Below are 19,728 nucleotides of genomic sequence, written 5' to 3' on the forward strand. Positions count from 1 at the left end.
AAGAAAATCTTTTGGTTTTTATTGTTTTGTATTGCTACTTTAACATTTATTAAATTCAGGATTAGCCCATATTTAAAATTCTGTATAGTATATTTTGTTTCACCTGGAAGTCAGGCAGGAAGAATCGGAGCTTGCGTTGCGTTTTCACTCCTGCACCACAGTGGGGAGGAAGCGCTCTGTGTGTGCTGGTCCCGTCTGCTCTGCTTCAGACCCACATGGTGATTTAAACTGACGGTTCCGACCACAGGAATTTCTACGTTTGATCACTTTCTACCAAGGTCACACTACTACTGTCTTCTTCGGTTAAGACATGCTCACTTGTCAGGACAAGAAAGTCACACAAATGTAACATATCCTTCCCTGAGATTAGTTTTTGGGGAGCAAAATGGCAAACTCATTTATTTAAGATCAAATGTTGTAGATGTCACCCCATATACTGTTCATTTTAAATAACTTAAAATACAGTTATTTATATCGTTACGGTTTATATCGCCATTACTACTGATGGGGCTACCGCTACATTCTTATTATTATTAATGTAATAATTATAATTTTTTTATTGTTATTATTGTTGCTTTCATTATTATATTGTAGCAGTAGAAGCAGCAGTAGTGCTCTTTAGTAGTATTTAAAGTAATTTCATAAATTAAATTACTGACCGAGTGTAACCTTTCCTGAAATCTCGCGATACGTTGAGGCGGAAGACAGTAGACTGAATCTTTCGTACTAGTCAAATGATGCTGAAGCCGTTTATGTTGTGCAGTAAACAGGTACAGTTTCGCTTCTAAGGAAAATAAACAGTGTGTATTTATTTCGTCTCGGTAAAACGGAGCTTCAACTTGTTCCTGTCCGGGCGAAGCGTTGTTGTTGTTGACTGGCGGAGAAGTAATTGTTTCCATGTTGTGCAGTGAACAGTGTTTAAGCGAGGACTTCCAACTGGCGAGGCGCATCTATTCGCCCAGAGGGTCATCGTCAGCGGCGGCGGCGCCCTCTGCTCCACCGGCGGCAACTTGCTTAGAAAATGACTGGAGAGAAGACCCGCTCCCTACGCAAGGACCACAGACCGAGCAAAGAGGAGGATTTACTCGAACCGGACGAGGAAGCGGCAACCGGGACGTTCACCGGCACCAAAACGAACCAAGCAAACAAGAGCAGAGCGAGTAAAATCTTTAGTAATCACAAGTTAGTCAAGTCGCCGTCCACGCAGCTGCAGCAGAACCAGCAGTCGCAGATAAACGCGAACACTAACACGCTGTCAACGACGGATGTCATCGACGACAATAACAAAAACCCCATTATCAGAACCGGGCTCGACTTCCCGGTGCACGAGTGTGTTTTCAAAGGCGATGTCCGCCGCCTGTCCTCCCTCATACGGACGCAGAATATCGCCCAGAAGGACGTCCACGGTGAGTCCAACCACAGGCAGGCAGGATCTCCCCCAAACAAGCCATGATGTGTAACTTCAAGGTCCAGACAAGCTTAGTTTGAACCAGCAGCCCTTCAATTTGATGATTTTAAAATGAAGAGTAGGTCTCAGTACCCCTCTTCATCTGCAGCAATACAATGATCTACAGTCAACTAGTTATGTATCAATTTTAGACACTTTTTTGTTTTTATTGAAGCAAACATGTTACATGACATTGCGCATGCAATTGTAGGATATTTTGGAGATCTTTTTTTCATACAGAAAGAGGGGGAAGAGGAGAGCGATAGATAGAGAGAAGGAAGGAAGGTTGTATTATTATTATTACTATTGTTGTTGTTAAACTTAATACGTAGACCCTGAGGTAGAATACAAGTCGATTGGAATTGCAGTGATCTCATAGGGATACAGTGTTTACAGGATGATGTCAAACAGCAATGTAGGGTAGTACAAATTGCATCATAGGCTGTGGTACAGAGAAGGAGAGAAGAGAGAAACAAAGCAAAAACTAAAGAGAGGACATCCCACCCTGAAACCCATCCCAACCCAGCAGTCACACAACCCCGCATCCATACAACCCCGTCCTGGCCCGCCTGGGATGTAGAATAAAATGAAAAAAATAAAAAGGAACTGTTGGGTGTTCTGTTAATCAGTCACTGGTCTGTGAAGTAAGAGAGAAACGGTTGCCATCTCTGATAGAACTTACGAGTGTTAGACACTTCTCATTGGGATTAAAGTACACACTAGATTTGTGGCCTTCAGGTGATCAGGTATCCAGGGGTCTTTGAGTGAAGAAACGTCCTCTATAGAGCAAAGTCTGCCCAGTTAATGATACAACAGACTTTTAATGTGTTCCATTTAGTGGTATCAAGGCCCTGGTTCTGTCACCTCTAATTGGAACACAGCCCATCTTGATACTATGAGTTACACCTGTGTTTGCTGAGTGTTTTTATCGGAAGGAAGCATCTGAAGACAATATCCATATATAACAATGAGCCTGCGGTTACAGAACACCTGTGTTTGATTAGTAGAAATGTTTACAGTCTGCTTTTCAACCTAAAGCGTTCTGACATGTTTACTATGATGCGCACATGTAATGAAACATGTGATCTTCTACTTTTAAGATGAGTCAGGACTTGGGAGGGAAGGGTTTTAGCGTGGTTTGTGAAAATTGAGAGGACAGTCTGCCTGAGCACCGTAGAACTTGAGTCACTTTCGACCATCCTTGACGAGGGCTGGCACGGCTCAGTGGCAGCGGTATGTTTACTCACCTCTCAGTTCACCTCTCAGTGGTTACAGACTGAAGCTGAAGTGGGTCAATGGGAAGGAGGACGGCGGCAGAGTAAACACTTATCGCTGTGACTTGGCCTGCTTTTCCCACGCTGTATTGACCCACAGTCACCGGGATGTGTTCACTTTACACTTTGCACTTTTACTTTCAGCATGATAAGCTAATTAGGTCACTGTTTTGATGCTATATCAGGCCACAGTGTACATTGTATGGATGAACAGGAGAGTCTGAGATGTTTCAAGAATGTTCTTGTCACACCACAGCTCGGCCAAACGTCCTTAGGTGGCTGAAAATAGCCTGTTGTGCCGGTGGTCTGTCTGTTTACTTTATCACAGTGTCCAGAGAGAACGCTGGCTAATCCCTATCTTGTATTTTCACCTGCATCACGGCTCTTACACAGCAGGCCCCCCTCTTTCGCTCTGGACCTTTGCCCATTCTCTCCAGCTGGAAGAGGAGCTTTTTTGCGGAGCTGATCCGAGCAGTTTGACTTCCTCTTGAGGGATTCTCCGATGCTTACAGGGCACATTTCACATCCTGGGAAGAAATGTCGAGCTGCTTCATACACCTGACACTCCCATTTCCCCCTGAATACATTCCAGTCTACAGCTCGTCTGTTATGTCCAAAGCCATCAGTGTGTGTTTTCCGCCTGTTAACGACACTTCCCTCCTCGCTGAATGGAGCTTAGAGTTGAAGTGCTTATTGATGTCCTTTTAGGCCTGTGATGTCGTTTGTCATGTTGGGAAACGGCAAATCTAGACCCAAGTGGCGTCAATCAAAAAGGACAGTGCTTGTGTTGTCTCGTGTTGTCTTTGTTTTTTTGTTCCTGAGTATAAAAGCCACGCTGTAAACACACTTTTTCCTCCCTCCTCAGGAAACACACCCCTGCATCTGGCCGTCATGATGGGACATAAAGGTCAGTAATGATGCACGCCCATTACTTCTCTTGTCTGGATGGGTTTTGCCAATGTTGCTTCCTGCGGCTTGTGTGTCTTTTGTCCATGTCTTCTTATCCGTCTGCCTGTCTCTGAGCAGTTGTCTGGCACGGCGCTGCAACACATTTGTCACAGATTACCACACAAATCCCAGCAGGCGCGACGCTTGTGCATCTATAAAGACGTGGCATTTGGGATTCTTGGCTCGACCAAAAACTGAGATCCACCAGGAACGTACCATCATTTTGTCTCAGCTATAGAGAGGCGACGCTCAATATTAGAACACAGTGAATTGGTGGGGATTAAAAAGTGATGACTGCAAAGAATATGATCCATTTCAGTAGATTAAGTTGCTCCATCATTGGCACCATCAGCTAAAAGGCTTGTCAGTGAAGTGATTACATTATTTTGTCGAGTGTGAATGAATCACGGAAACTGAGCCTCAGGTGATGATGATGATTGATGATGATTTTGGTTATGTTTCACACATTTAATGCAGCTCTGTGTAATTACCCATCCAGTCTGTAAGAGTGTTTGAAATTCTATAGCTTTAGCTCCTTTAATGACCAAGATATAGGCTTTTCACACAATCGAACGATTTGGTCCATGGTCATTTTGGAGAATTTTGACCAAAAATTTTGAGAGTCGTAGTACAAGTTACATTACAAATGTTGCTGCTGCACTTTGAACACATAAAGTTTATTACATTTCTGTAACAAGCTCCAGATTACCAGTCACGTTAGAGCACGAGATGAATACGTAATGAGGACTTGTAAAACTCCTGCGAGTCTGTTTTCAGCAGACTTGCACCCGTTGAACTAAAAGCAACGGCCTCTGCATGAAATATTAACGCATTACCCCCTGTGCGAGCGGATGCCCATGTTTAATTTCACCAGGAGACTTAAGGAGAAGCTCTTGAAAAATTAATTCCCCCCCTCTTTGCAGCAGGCTCTCTCTCTCTCTCTGTGTGTGTGAGCAATCCCAGTGTTGGGTTACACACGGACTGCCCGCGCTACCATTTGTCTGCCACCGGAGTGTGGGTTTAAATTGATTTCACGTTCGGAAAGTTCAAGCCTTGACGCCGGAGTGTAGGTCTCGTTATTCCATATCGCTGATTGAGAGAGTGTGCGCAGGCGAAAGCCCCAGTTGGTGGACTGGTTGCTATGAAATTGATTGTGCTAATGAGGTTTCCCAGCTCTCGGTCTGTGGGAGCTGCCCCGTTCTCCAGGGGACGCTCCGGCCAGACGTGCCGAAGGCCGGCTACAGCATGAAATCATTGTCTGGGCGTGGCAGCACATTAGCGCGAAGGGAAGAATAAGAGGGCGGCCTTTGTGTAGAGCAGGGTATGTTTATTAGTCACACCGATGGATGTCGATAGTCTGTTAGAAGAGATAAGTAGCTGGGGAGTGATAATGGAAGAACAACTGTTTTACCTCATATTGTGTTATAGGAACGGTCCATCCTAGAACAGATGCTGGGTTGGTGTCTGTCTTTCTGGGAATACCTTCTTGCTTTCTGATTGCCATTGGTTTTATGTGAAATATTACAGAAAATGACCATTGGCTGCTTTACTTGGCTGCTTTGAAGAAAAAAAAGGCTAAGAGCTTGGCTAAGAAAGTATGTGAAGCTCTAGTACCTATAACCTTTGGTAATGTACACCATGCATTAACGGCTGTGACAAAGTGTTTGTCAGACGTAGAGGAAGTGACTAAGAGCCGTTTCTTCGAAGTGCTCGGCCTCTATCGGAACGGTGGGAGAGGTGGTTGTTGAGCAGCCTGCGCGCAGCAGATCCTCCCGACGAGCGCCCCATCTGCAGCCGGCGCACGTAGTGGAGCGTGAGGGCATTAGATTAGCACTTCCATTCCTCCGGCCCACTCTGCCTCCCCCCCCGCCCCCCATCTTCCTCTCCCTCCAGTCAGAGCTGTAAATGGTTTGACCAGAAGCCAGTTACAGCTGCTGCACTTTCAATCAAGCGGGGAAACCCACAAAGGGAGCTTTTTTCTCTCAATACTTTCTTGTCTTGCATACCAGATAGAGTCTGGAAATGGACAGTGGCTAATGAGTTATAGACTAAATGTTGTGAACAGAAACTCTGCTGCTGGGAATTGAGTTTCTTGGTAATCAACCGTTTGTGTTACCACTTTCAGATTATACAGATTAGTGTAGATTTAGAAATTGTTCTCAAATTTCAAACCGGGAAACGTCCTTAATTGAAACTTTGCCTGAACACTCTGATTGACTACACTTCACAGCCATTATAAGCAATGACATCGTTGCCTAATAAGCCCTTAACTGACCGCTCCCTGTCGGTGTCAAAGCTCCGACCACCGTGATGTAAACGTTTGATGGCGAGGCGTCTTCGAGAGGGAAACCCTGGCCCAGATTCAGTAAAGGCTGTGGAGATGAAACTTAAGTAGGTATATCTGGAAGTACTAGCTCATACTCCGCTTAACTGTTCCTGCATTATTGATCCGAAGTTAGAGGTTCAAACCAGCTTCCATTTCTTGACGATGATGATGATGGTGATGATGTTATCGCTGGGCTTTACTCACACAAAACAGCAAAAAGCAGATTTAGATTGACATGACAAGTGTCAAGGGAGCGGAACATTCAATTCAAGTTTGTGAAAGGAGGGCATAGAAAATGAATTTAGTAGAAGAATGTCTTTTTTATAATGCAGATCAGTGAGAAATGAAAAACCAATCCTGTGTAGGTGTTTACCTTGAAGGACCAGAAGCGAGCAGATGTCCTGTCCCTTCTTCAATCCCATGGTTATGTAATATGTATGTGTGTGTGTAACGGCTGCTCAGTGTTATTAGAATTACACAAGCACCGAGTTCAGCAGGGTGCGATATGGATCAAAGGCTTTAGAAAGTGCAGAGCTTACGTCAGGCGGTGTGAGTGCTCGGCGCTCAGCGTAGCCGGCAGCACTTTCCTCCACATTACCCTCTGATATCAGCCGCTTCAGCCCCGAGTCGGTGCTCAAAAAACCGTGCCAACGCAGCCGCTCGTAAACACGCCCGCTCTTCCTCCTCTCTGCTGACGAGGCGAGGCTCTCTGTGCATGGCCACGTCGCGTAAGTGAGGCGTAAATGTCGGGCCAGTGTCAGCTCAGTATTCAGCACTTTACATCCAGAACCACCTGAAGCTGAATTGAAGCTGAGAACTTTAAGAAGGAAAAGGCAGGCCTACTTTGAATGGTTGATGTCTGTTATGTCATTAAACTTTATATGACATTTAAACAGAGTTGCAACACAGCCTAGAGGGATATTTTCCTTAACATTCTGTCTAGCGAAGAACTGCTTTAGCTGCTGTTTTATTCTCCCATACTGCCTCTCTTTCAGATATTGCTCTTGTTATAAAGAATGCACCCAGACGACCCCTGGACCCCCTTAAACAGCCTGTAGACTAAAGTGTGGACGTGCTACTGTAGACTTGGTAGCTGTGTTGTTGTGGTTTGGGTGTGTCGATGCATGTTTTGGACACGTTGAACACAACAGATTTGTGGTAGCGTGGTGTTTGGCAGGGGAACAAGTCCGAACACGAGAGCCAGAACCGGTTTGAGTTGATTAATAGGGCTTTATACACACACACAGAGGGCTGAGCTGAGAGCACGTGTGCAGCGCCGAGGCCACATAACCTGAGCTGGTCAGCTCACGTTCCTGACCTGTCCTATATGTGAAGTCAGCAGGAGAATGTTCTAGCTGTTCTACTTTGCGTATACGCTTTACTTATGAACACCTACAGTATCACGGCGACCTGTTCACTGGACTGTGCAACGCCACAGATGTGATTCACGGCGGTACTGACAGCTGAGCCGGAACAGCCGGCGTCGTTTCAGTCCCACTCAGTCACGTTTGCCCTGCACTTAATGCGGATGTCACCATAGAAAAAGGGACAAGGCAGTTTTTCCTCCCTCTGAAGAAAAGCATGCAGCGCTCTGGACATTACTGCACACAGGGTAGAGAGTGAGAAGGAGAGGGTGAGATGGAGAGAAGGAGAGAGATGGCACAGAGGGCGGAGCACCTGGACAGAACCCGGGTGGGCAGCAGGGTTTGATTCCTGGTCAGCCGGATAGAGGAAAGAGAGATGGAGCAGACAGATACAGAGGCAGGATAACAGGAGAGTGAGAATGAGAGAGAGAGAAGAGAAGAGACGGTGCGAAAGAGAGAGAGAGATGGGGAAGACGAAGGAACGAGAGAACTTCTTTCTGTCTTCTTTCTCGTTTTCTCATTTAAAGAACAACAGAATGAAACAGACCAAACAATGGGAAAGGAAGGAGAAGGAAAAGAAGAGAGTGAGGAAAGGAGAGAGCGAATGACAGAACTGAAAGCTGAGTAAGAAAGAGGGTTACATTTTGTTTCTTGGCCTTTTTTAAAAAATTTTAATCACCATAGCAACACCACTAATGTTGGCAGAAAGTGGCTGGCAGTGGAAATAGCGGGACTTCCATCAGAGTGATGCAAGAGCAGGCTGGCTGGTCCACACAGTGCGTGTGTGACGCAGCTCTAATGCTCTCGTGCATGTGATCAGCGTCTCACGCGTGTGGCACCAGCTCCTCGCCGGCTCCTCGCCAGCTCCTCGCCAGCTCCCTGTGGTGTCATCGTCACAGCAGATGGGTTCTAATAACACGTGGTGTCAGTGAAATGATTTTAGAGTGCAGCACACATTTGTATTTGCCTTTTAAGAAGGTCATTTCAGCCTAGTATGCGTCTCTCCGTCCATTTTTTGCCGTTGAGCCTGATGCTGCCGCTTTTTCCATCCACAGAAGAAGAAGAAGTTGTCTGAGCACCCACTTACTCATATATCAGACTCCACTTTGTTCCTGCCTCTCTCCTGTCTTTTGTGGTTAACCATGTCTTGTTGTCTCGTTTGTCTCTGCCTGTCCCGCTTACAGAGTGCGCCCATCTGTTACTGGCCCACAATGCACCTGTGAAGGTGAAGAACGCTCAGGGATGGAGCCCCCTCGCCGAGGCCATTAGCTATGGAGACCGACAGATGAGTAAGTGTGCTTTACCTACTAACTGACTGACTGACTGACTGACTGACTGACTGACTGACTGACTGACTGACTGACTGACTGACTGACACTGCTTGGCGATCGGCTGAGACAGAGTTTTAAACCTGACAACATGGCCTTAGTTGTAGGGACGTTTCTTGGTTCTCACATGCAACGTGACTGACTGAAAGAGTCTTGACAATCAACAGATGGAGGAATGAACTCTCCACATTCTTCCACTCCGCTGCCTTCCAGTGAGGCTGGTGAGCAGGCCTGGATCCTTTGTCCCAGAGAGAGGGAGGGGGGACGAGGGGAGGGGGGGGTCACTCCTCAAGGCGCTCTGGCTTTTGTGCTGCGATGAAAACATGATCTGTCCCCTCATAGGCTGGTGCTTCTCAAGCCTCTGCCACGCCCATTTTCTGCCCACTCTTGGTTTTGAACGGTTCAAAATGTGCTTAGAAGTATTTTCCGTACAATCCCACTTTGGCCATTGATAGTGATCTTTAACAGCACTGACACCAAGGGAAAATAAGGTTTTACTTGGGCTCTACTGTGTCACATCGTCGTTCCACTTTCACAGCGTTGTGCCGCACAGTCTGTGCTTTGTATCAATGAGGGTTATGTAATGTTTACAAAAGCGTGGCTGGTTTTGTGCGGACAGAGGAGGAGGTTTTACTGAATTGAATCGGAGAGGAAGAAGTTCCAGCTACATTATACTCACACGTGATTCATCTTTTGGCTGAATGCTCCTAGGAGAACTCGATGTTGGTCAAAGAGACGGTGTGTGTGTGTCCCGATTGTCCGTTGGTGTTTTGGTGCAGCCACTCCTTGTGGGGGTTCGAAGGGCAGTGCGACACGCCAGGAGGGACACACACTCGGACCGCAATATTGAAACGCCTATGATTATGAAGAGGCACGAATGTTTGTGTGTTTCAAAACTCAAGACACAACACAGCCCTGTAAGTGTCGGGTCGGCCTATTTTCCCTATTTACTCAAGTAAACATGGAGTCCTTCACCGGGTTTGCTAACCAAACAGCAGCTCTGCAACATGAGCCGCTTCAGCATTTGTCATCAAATTGTGAAGGAAGTGAAGACCAGCAGCTTTGTTTGCTTTGCTGCTGTGTGCAAAAGACCAAGTGTTACAAACTGCTTACACGATAACAAACAAAGAAACTCAGGTCTGGGACTTTCAGCAGCTCTCCTCTCCGCTTATTGTCATCTAACCTGTTTCCTTTTTTTATTTTCATCACCCCACCCCCACAACCTATTTCTGTCTGGCGTTGACGCTGCGTCGGAGCGGGCTGTCATTTAGCGGCCGACCCTTTTTTTGAACAAAGCCCATCGCGGCGGCTTTTCGACGTAGGTTTGTGTGTTTAGTTCAGGCAGAGCTATTTCTGTCCCCGCCCGCTCTCTCTCTCTCTCTCTCTCTCTCTCTCTCGCTTCAAACCGCTCTGTTGTTGTCAGTCCTGGTGAGCTCATTTGAAGGCCGCCACTGTGCTTTCTGTGTTTATTAGACGGGCGGAGGGATGGGACAGTTTCTCCATGTGGGCGGCAGGCGGTAATCATGTCCGGGCTGCTGAATGTGACAGCAAAGGCCGGCTGCTCCAAAAGTATAGTTTTCAGGGGTTCAGTAGGACAAGTATAATGTCTTTCGTCAACATCGCGGAGCTATAACAACGCTTATCGTGTGTCTTTACAATCCCTCCATCCGGCCCGTGGCGTTATCCCTCAGTAGATGTGGCCATAATGAGTCTGTTTACATGCGTTGCTAAATAAATGAGCCAGTCTTCAGCACACCAAACTGTTTGCTGCTGCCTGCTTCCCCCCCGCACGAAACTCCACGCAGCTTACCTGTGTCAATATTGACCCCTTCTCTGATGTCGTCGCCCCGCGGCCTCTTTGTTAAACGTTTGGACTTTGTGGTTCCTGTCTGTTGTCTGTGTTTTTATCTCTCACCCTAATTCGTTCCAGGAAATCCGCGGATCATTGCCGGTACCTGGGGCTTCCGCCTCGGGTCAGCGTTGAGGTTTCCTTTCTCGGTTCTCTTTCTCGGTTTCCATACTCTAGGCAGATGGTGCGCTCGTACACCTTTGCCCGTCTCGCCGAGAAGCAACAACCCCCCCACCGTCCACATTTATTAGGCCGCCGCGCCACAGATCACCCTCGCCTTGTTGTTTTGACCACAGTGTCGTGCGGATCAGTGCCTGTGTGGTTGGTATGTATGCATGCCTGTGATCTCATGTGGCCTAGTTTCACCGCCAGCACAAAGCCCTCAGCCCTCCACCCCTCGCGCTCCACCATAGGAACAACACGCATTTGTGTATGTTGACCGACCACATGGCTTGTAGGATGATCAACACGGCCGTGAGCAAATATTTTTATGAGTTTCAATCAGCGTGACTGTTTCCCCTGAGCGCCCGCACCTTTAAAAACAGACCATAAAGTTTAGTGTGAGCGCGTGCTAGCAGGGAGCGGCTCTTTTTGTCGAATTGGCGTTTGGTTTATGTTCCTCTTTCCACAAACGATGATGATGATGGGTAATCCGGACTGTCATGAGGCGAAAGTCTCCCGCGGGCGCTTTCCTCCCTCCGGGCAAATAAGTACCTTCAAGCCACAGCTCATTAGCACACGACTTTAAGACCCACAGGCTTATTTTCCTTTGAAGTTCCTCGATTGTTTGATCCCAGCAGGATTGGACCGCCAGTGTCGCGGTCTCTCCAAACCGACCCGTCTCGTTACAGTCAGCTGTGTGTTCTTTGGTCATAGCACGTGTAATGTTGGGACCTTTTCTAACCTAATAGTTGTCCCAGTAACGAACCGCATATATTAAATGAGGTTTAAATCAGCAAAACACTTGGACTGTTGATGCTTTTGCTCTGACATGTCCCGTTGTCTCTCTCTCTTTCTCTTTGCCTCTCAGTCACGGCGCTGCTGAGGAAGCTGAAGCAGCAGTCCAGGGAGAGCGTGAAAGACAAGAGGCCAAAGTTACTCAACGCCCTGAAAGAAGTACAGTAATCCACTGTGTTCTACTCTTATCTATGTGTATCTCTATTTTAAGGAGCCTGATAGATAACCCATCCATCCTAGACACAAGACTGTATCAGCACGGCCCAGCGTACATCAGCATCTCCACACAGCCGCTCACGTTTTGCGCTCATTAGGAAATTACTGTTATCACAACAACGGAGACCCAGGGACAGACAGACACACACACACACACACACACACACACACACACACACACACACACACACACACACACACACACACACACACAGAAATGATCAGCTTCACAGAGTTAAAGATGTGGTGTTCAAGACTAAATGGAACCTTGTAGCACTTTGTGGCCGCCTGGGATTTGATCACACCCTGTAAACATGTAACTGCTCTCAGCCACAAGGACTAGTACTAGTTTTGTTGTGGCTGCCGTCCGACACAAATCCATACACATGCACGTAAACGCACACACACACACGCACACACACACACACAGACACACAGACTCATTAAACGCTGAATCAGGCTGACATTACAGCAATATGGAGTCTTCCAGCAGTTGCCTGACATGATGAGAGTTAAGGCCAAAATCTGTGCACAATCATCTGGAGCTTGTAATGTGGAACAGTGCCATGTCAGCAGCTGTGCAACACACACACACACACACACACACACACACACACACACACACACACACACACACACACACACACACACACACACGGAGCTAGTTGTCATTATTGTGTGTCTGCTATATTTTCCTGTCACAGTGGGCTTGTGTCGGCGTCGGCTCGTCTCTGTGGCATTCTGCCCTCAGAAGTAAATGTAGACTAGATTTTGACAGGTTGTGATGATGATGATGATGCTTTGACCTGCATAAAGTCATCATGTGAGGGGAGATTGAGAGCAGCGTTGGGGTCTAGATTGAGATGTTCCCAACCTATTTTAGGATCATTGTGGTATCAAATTCCAGGTTTTGTGCTCTTACACACACACATGAAAGATAGCATTTGTGCAATTTATTCCCCTGTGCACATTCCAACAATACCAATACATTATCTCTTAATGTGCTTTACTAATTGAGTTCTTCTGTATCTCCATCTCCAGCTTGGAGACTTTTACTTGGAGCTTCACTGGGACTTTCAAAGTTGGGGTGAGTGTGGATCCACGTTGTTTCATTCAGTGTCCAGACTGGAAAAACAGGTCACACGTCCCAGATAAGTCTGTAATACGGAACAGCAGCGGACGGAAAATGTGACAGGATCAGTCTACAGCAGCACTTTGATCATATAATCCTTGAATGGGACTTAAATACTTGTGTCATTTTTGTGTTTTTTGCCCCAGTGGCACTGAAATGATTTTGGGGCCTGATGCCAGAGGCAGAATGGACATACACGTTACGTTTCTTGTGAATGATCGACATGGCGAGATTAAATATTGATCATTTCCACACTGTTGCTTCTCTTTTCCACATCGCAGTGCCTTTGCTGTCCAGAATCCTGCCGTCAGACGCCTGTAAGATCTACAAGCAGGGCCTCAACATCAGGCAAGTCAACAAGTCTAATGCGCTTAAGGGAAACTCATGGCGCTTTAAGGTCAGAAGAAGGTGGGATTCAATAGCTGCCCTGTAAGAACTCAGTCGGTGCTCTAGGGGGATGAAACGTCTAATTTGGTTTCCAGCACCATTCTGAAATGCAGGTCGGCTAATTTACAGCAGTCAAATGTGTTATTTGATGGCAAAATGTGTTATTTTGCACATTTGCTGAAGCACGCTGAGCCCGTATGAGGTCGAGCACATGACTTCTGTTTCTCACACTTTGCATTAAGACTCTGCCGTCTTAATGCAAAGTTAACCGCGCTGCACTTTGCTGGCATTTCAACAGCAGCGATCAAATAACAATCACAACACTTCAGTTGTATCAGACGTTTGTCCCTGTGTTCGCACACTCGCTGCTTCCTGTCACATTCTCTGCTTCCTCCCTCGATTGCTCCTTTGTTGCATCTCCAAGACTAAAAGGCGAATACGCGAGGTGAGGCAAGGCGAGGTTAGTAGTATAGAGAAGTATAAAACCAATAAAGAGTGAAGAGTGTTTCAGTTGAGCCAGGTTTAAGTTGAGCATACATTTCTGTAAGGTGTAGGGAAGGAAAAATGGATTGTCCACATACGAGGACGCTGGGTCTCAGGAGGATATCTGTCGCTTGTGTTGTACTCCTCCGCTTCCTTTCCTCTCTCATAACAACCCACTTTGTGTGACTAGACAGTAAGATGTAGGTGTCAGTGTGTGACTGCTGGGCTGCGGTCCAGCTCAGTCAGGGTTATTGTAGTGTTGTTTTTTGGTGTGTGTTATTAAAGGTTCCAGCAGAAACTTGCCACCGTGTCACAACCTGACGGGCAAATACCCACAAAGCATCTACAGCAGGAACCTGAGTCACTGTTTTCCAGCCCGTGTTGCTGACAGAAGCCAGCGCCAGGCAGCTTCCAGGAGGCTTTAGTTGTTGACAGCTCTGGCACACGCTGGCACTCAATATTTGCATACGTACTGTACAGCTGCAGGTGTCAAACTCTAACACGCAACACCACAGAGCTAAGACACGGGATCTAAATGCTTATTGAAGAAGGGATTCAGTACAGGCAGTGAGTGTGTGTGTGGGTAAGTGTGTGTGTGTTCGGCTGCGGTACCCGAGTAAGGAGACCTTGATGTGGAGTTTGCCATCATTTCCTGAAGCCGTCGCCCGGCCTGTCTGATTTTGAATTCAAAATGGCTTCTCATTATCCCGGCGTTTTCCGTGGCAGACAGCAGGCGTCTAGGCAAGGACAGCAACTGTGACTGCGGCCTCATTTACATGGGGACGGTACAGCGTGTCATCGCCGTCACACCGCACCTCCTGCTCTGTGTCTGGCCTTCACCAGGAACTCACCTGTTCTCTCTTTGCTGTCATGCTTCATCGCACGACTTCACACTTTGACAAAGTAAAGAGATGTTGTTGAAACGGTCTTTTGATTTACTCTGTGTGTGTGTGTGTGTGTGTGTGTGTGTGTGTGTGTGTGTGTGTGTGTGTGTGTGTGTGTGTGTGTGTGTGTGTGTGTGTAGATTGGACACCACCCTGATAGATTTCACAGATATGAAGTGTCAGCGCGGCGACCTGAGCTTCATCTTCTGCGGAGACGCCGTCCCCGCCGAGTCTTTCGTTCTGCTGGACAACGAGCAGAAGGTCTACCAGCGGATTCACCACGAGGTGTGTGAGACGCACGCCGACTACACCCCTCACAAGCTTCCCCTGCAGGCCGCACTGTGCATTACATGTCGTACAGAGTCATCAATCAAGAGTGTTTAGATGTTTCTTCTGTACAAGTGGAAAAATTGTTGTAGTCTGAGAAAAGGCTTGCGATGTCGCCTCTGGGTTTCCTGACGCTGACCTGTCACCTCAGGAGTCTGAGATGGAGACGGAGGAGGAGGTGGACATCCTGATGAGCAGCGACGTGTACTCGGCCACGCTTTCCACCAAGTCCATCACCTTCTCCCGAGCGCAGTCCGGCTGGCTGTTCAGAGAGGACAAGACGGTGGGTGTCACATATTGGGACGCGTCACGTTCCCCCCCCTCCCTGCGTCGCACTGCAGCTGTTCCCTCCCACTGCCCACTCACAGGATCCATCTGCTCCTGGAATCTATGGAATTCTCAGTGGTTTGTTCCAGACCGGAAAACAGTCTGTGAATTTCAGGCATTCTCTCAGGAAGCCACAAAGGATCATTTCACTGTATCACCGTGTGCCAAGTTTGTGTTTGACTACTTATACAATTTTGTGGATGGATGAGCCCGGACTAGATGTGATTAGATCAGACGCTCCTTTTGTTCATTCTGACGTTTATTAAAAAGGGTGAATTTGTGATCTGTTTCCCTCCGTTTCTCCAGGAGCGCGTGGGGAACTTCCTGGCGGATTTCTACTCGGTAAACGGCCTGGTGCTGGAGTCCAGGAAGAGACGGGAGCACCTGAGCGAGGAGGACATCCTGAGGAACAAAGCCATCATGGAGAGCTTGAGCCAAGGAGGAAACCTCAGCGAGCAGAACTTTGAGGTACAGTGAAAGCCTTCAGATCTAGCGGGATTGCATCAGCATGTAACCAAACTGTGTGTGGCTTCAATCGGCCGTCTCCTCCAAGGGCCGAGTCGTTATTTTAAGTGGTAAACTTTGCGTGTAGGTTCTTCTTCCGTGGGGGTCGTTCTTGAAAGCACAGCTGCACTTTCAGATCGTGTCACTGCAGTTTCTGGTGCCTTGTCGGGCTCGAATGGTATTGAATCAAACACACACACACACACACACACACACTTATAATGATCAGCTTCAAACCTGCCTGCAGGGTGTCTGTCCCCTCCACCTGTTCTGTCCATAAAGGTCGTATTGGTTTTGTATCTGCAGCTTAACGGCCCTGAAACTGAGACAAACTCAGACAGTCTGAGACGAAAACAAACCTCACCAGCCGCCGCGGGAAGACGGCAGCATGGATTTCCTGTCCACACACTCGGCGGATTATTGAAAAATGCCTGTCTGAGACCTGGATATCGGTGCTTTGATGTTTTTGTTTTTACAAATGAAAAATCCCCCCCCGGTCACTGTTGCGAAACGGGACCGCAGGACGACGTCGCACAAACCCCAGTCCCAACATCGCCACCCGGTGGTCAGAGCTGCAATGTTTTTTGTTCACGGGGCACGCCTGTCCCACACACACGGTCCCTCTCCGCAGCATGTTCCAGAGTTTGCTTAGCCAGCCCCCTGTCCAAACACGGAGCATAAAGCTGGACACGGTCAGGACAAAGCAGCTCAACACTCAATGGACACCTTTTAACTGCCTTGTTGTCCTGTGCTGTACTTTTAACATCAGTGTGTCCTCTGTGACTCCGCTGACACTCTTTTCATCTGTGTTATAAGTAGGAAAAAGCTTGATTGTGGCTTTACAGGCGGTGTGTGTTTCTATAGTGGATCTTTGTCTTAACGGTGCGAGGGAGACTAAGCTGTTTACCTCGGTGATGGAGGGCGGGTCGGGAGCTCAGCGTTTGTGGACACAGGGAAGGTTTGGGGGGGACAGATGGAGACTGAAATGTGTTGCCTTAGACTGATGGAGGGGCGGACGGGCCTGACATACCAGCAGATCAGGGCTGCCGCCGCAGGCTGTGTGTCGGCCGTGAGAACACCAAAACACGGCACAGACACCCAAACATGTATGTTGTGACTGCAGTGTTATTCTACTTGAGAACATATCTGGATGATATGTAGGGGGTTTGGATGCAAAGGTGGCGGGTGTGAAGGGAGCAGAGGGAGCAGAGGGAGCAGAGCGTGTACCCAGGTGGCTCAGAGGACACGATGTGCTGAAAATAGTCCAGGAATCCGGATGTTGAATCTGTGCTGACTGTTGTTTTAGGTGCGTAAACACTTTCAGTTTGTGAAAGTGAACAGTTGTGCGGAGTGTGTCGGTGCACCGGGGCCCTCTGGTGGCAGGCTGCGGCTCATGCCGCCCAAGTCAGAGCAACAAGTTAACTCTTTTTCCCCCCACCTGTGTTGTTTTTAACGGGTGATACTGCAGTGAGATTTGACTTTAACACTTTTTTATCCTGTCTGCTTTTCAGGCGGCAAGGAGGCCATCTCTAACTCCGCCCACATCCAACACTATATCCTGGGAGGAGTACATCTCAGCCGACAATGGGAAGTACGTATCAGCGTCTCTACAGATGAGAGACTTTCCACGGCACTGTCTAAAGAGTGCTCTGACCTCCATAACACACATTCATCTGACGTGACGCATCACAACAACACACAGAGTGTTGACCTCTGCCTAACGCAGCAGATTGGAGGTCATATTTCTGCGTCGGTCTCTTTGATAAGTGGGCTGATGTTGTTTGGTTTGGTCTCTTTTCCCTGCAGATCTCCACATCTGGGAAGAGAGCTGGTCTGCAAAGAGAGCAAGAAGAACTTTAAAGCCACAATAGCCATGAGCCAAGACTTCCCTCTGGGCATCGATTCGTGAGTCTCTCTCTCTGTCTCTCTCTGTGAGTGTCTCTCTCTCTCTCTCTCTCTCTCATTGTTTAATAGCCTCCAATCTGGTGTGTGTGTCTGTATCTCTCTAAGGTTGTTAAATGTTCTGGAGGTGGTCGCACCCTTCAAGCACTTTAATAAGCTCAGGGAGTTTGTTCAGATGAAGCTCCCCCCCGGCTTTCCTGTCAAACTCGGTAAGCAGACATTCTTCACAGCAGGTGTGTGTGTGTGTGTGTGTGCGGTAATTGGGTGGAAATAGATATATATTGATATATACATGGTTTGAAATGCCAGTGTCTCTCTTTTTGTGTCTCAATTTCTCCTCCCTCCCTGCAGACATTCCCGTGTTTCCCACCATCACAGCCACGGTGACGTTTCAGAAGTTTCGCTACGATGAGTTTGACAAATCCATCTTCACCATTCCCAGTGAGTACAAAGAGGACCCCAGCCGCTTCCCGGACCTTTAACCCCTGCTGGTTGGACAAACCAGGGGGCAGCATTACGCGCGGCTTGATGTTTTAAATAAAAGTGATGTAACGGGAACAAGAGCAGCGAGGAAACGAAGATGAAGTTCACATGAATTAACGGAGAAATTTCAGGGGAAGAAGGCGCCGCTGTGTAAGAGGTCTGACTTTTTTCTATGTAACAAGTGTTTTGGAGCCCAACATTCAGATTTGGTTCGATCCGCCACCCGAGACAGGAAGAGGAAGAGGAAGAGGATGCGGGTCGGCTCGTCTTGTCTTACAGTCTGAACATCTCATCCATGACACGGCATTGAATCTCAGCCGAGCTGACACGTTGTCTTTGTGAGGGGTGTGAGAAGACGCAAAACAGTTATTCTATGTAAGTGAAGTTTAAAGGGATGGTGTTTAAAGGACTGAAATGACTGGCGGATGGAGGAATTCCACTGAAACTGAATGAAAGTCGTACACGGCCCCACACATGTGTTCAACATCAAACTCCAGTTGTGACGAATGATCTGAAGAAAAAGCTGCTAATAACCTGAAAATCTGGTTTTGCAGGATTCCACTCTAACTCTACAAGTTATCAAAATGTGTGTGTGTGTGTGTACTTTGGAGTAGCTTCACTGAACCTGTGAGCACCGTTAAGCATCACCGCGGCAACAAGTTCATAAAGCAAAGTGATTCTTTTACGAGAATTTTATTAAGGCAACACTAGAAATGCTGCAGGTTTTCAAAAGGTACCGCAAAGTTTGTACCTTTCTGTGCTTATTTGATCTTTTTGTAAACTAAACGACTCGGTGCAATCCAGCTCCAAGCGCGACGGAGGGGGGATGGTAAAGTTTGTCTCCATTGTATCTGTGGATGTTAGGGAACGAGTGAATGGTGTCGACGTGCATCATTCATGACATTTTTACACAACAGAGCGCAGGCTTTGCTCCTGCACACTATGTAAATACTTGAGTTATGAGTTTTGTCTTTTACTTTGTCCTTTTCTTGTTCCGGTTTTGCTTTCCGAGTGGAAGAATTTTGTTATTTTTTATGTAGAACAAGTGGGTTAAGTCCAGTTTGTGGGTTTATACCATGGAGGCATTTGCCACTTTTGTACATAAGACTTGTGCCAGTTTTCAGAAAAAGGAAACCTCTTCATTCTCACCTTTTCTAGCTTGGCTTTGTGGAACCATCAGTACGAGGAGCACAAAGGGTTCCTGGGTAATTCACAGCAGATGAATTCTAGCTGTTGTGGTTCTCAGGCTCTTCATGTCAGATCTCAATCATATTAACAGGTCTTCACTTCATCTTCTCCTTGCTTTATTCATGTTTTGTCATCATAGATCAGCATAACCAAATCCGGTAACTTTAGTGTTACGCTTCCATCCCTCACCCCTGGTTTGTGCTGCTAATGGACGTGTTGGTCCTCACATCCACTCTGACCTGAATCCTGCTTTTGTTTGCTGTAGGCTGCTCATTCATCATCACTCAAAGTTGATAAGCAAAAACTGTTGTACAAGTCAGCCACAGTATTTTTGTATAAAATGTACAAAATTAAAAACCCCACCTAACATGACTGTTGCCGTGTCACTCACTGTATTCAATG

The 19,728-nt window shown here is 47.2% G+C and overlaps 1 protein-coding gene across 2 annotated transcripts; it reads left to right on the forward strand.

The window, feature by feature from the left end:
• The first annotated feature begins 699 nt into the window (after positions 1-699).
• On the forward strand, positions 700-19,615 carry LOC143001600 (ankyrin repeat domain-containing protein 13C-like). 2 transcript variants are annotated; one of them, XM_076151271.1, is made up of 14 exons: positions 700-770; positions 909-1,406; positions 3,587-3,628; positions 8,544-8,648; positions 11,567-11,652; positions 12,751-12,796; positions 13,123-13,189; positions 14,736-14,880; positions 15,074-15,205; positions 15,556-15,717; positions 17,265-17,344; positions 17,560-17,658; positions 17,764-17,864; positions 18,007-19,615. In XM_076151271.1, exons 2-14 carry the CDS (start codon positions 1,022-1,024, stop codon positions 18,135-18,137), a joined length of 1,581 nt encoding a protein of 526 aa, XP_076007386.1. In that variant the 5' UTR covers positions 700-770; positions 909-1,021; the 3' UTR covers positions 18,138-19,615. The 2 variants fall into 2 exon arrangements, with proteins under 2 accessions (XP_076007386.1, XP_076007385.1); XM_076151270.1 differs by having other exon boundaries at positions 712-1,406.
• Positions 19,616-19,728: the final 113 nt, after the last annotated feature.

This window comes from Genypterus blacodes, unplaced genomic scaffold, assembly GCF_046128005.1.
Source record: "Genypterus blacodes isolate CSIRO-AG114 ecotype Tasmania unplaced genomic scaffold, CSIRO-AGI_Gbla_v1 ptg000054l_1, whole genome shotgun sequence".
Lineage (NCBI taxonomy): Eukaryota > Metazoa > Chordata > Actinopteri > Ophidiiformes > Ophidiidae > Genypterus > Genypterus blacodes.

Coding starts and splice junctions, on each gene's coding strand:
- LOC143001600 (XM_076151271.1), top strand. CDS start 1,022: ATGACTGGAGAGAAGACCCGCTCCCTACGCAAGGACCACAGACCGAGC. Junction 14,881..15,073: donor ACCAGCGGATTCACCACGAG/GTGTGTGAGACG, acceptor CTGTCACCTCAG/GAGTCTGAGATGGAGACGGA. Junction 17,865..18,006: donor CGGCTTTCCTGTCAAACTCG/GTAAGCAGACAT, acceptor CCCTCCCTGCAG/ACATTCCCGTGTTTCCCACC.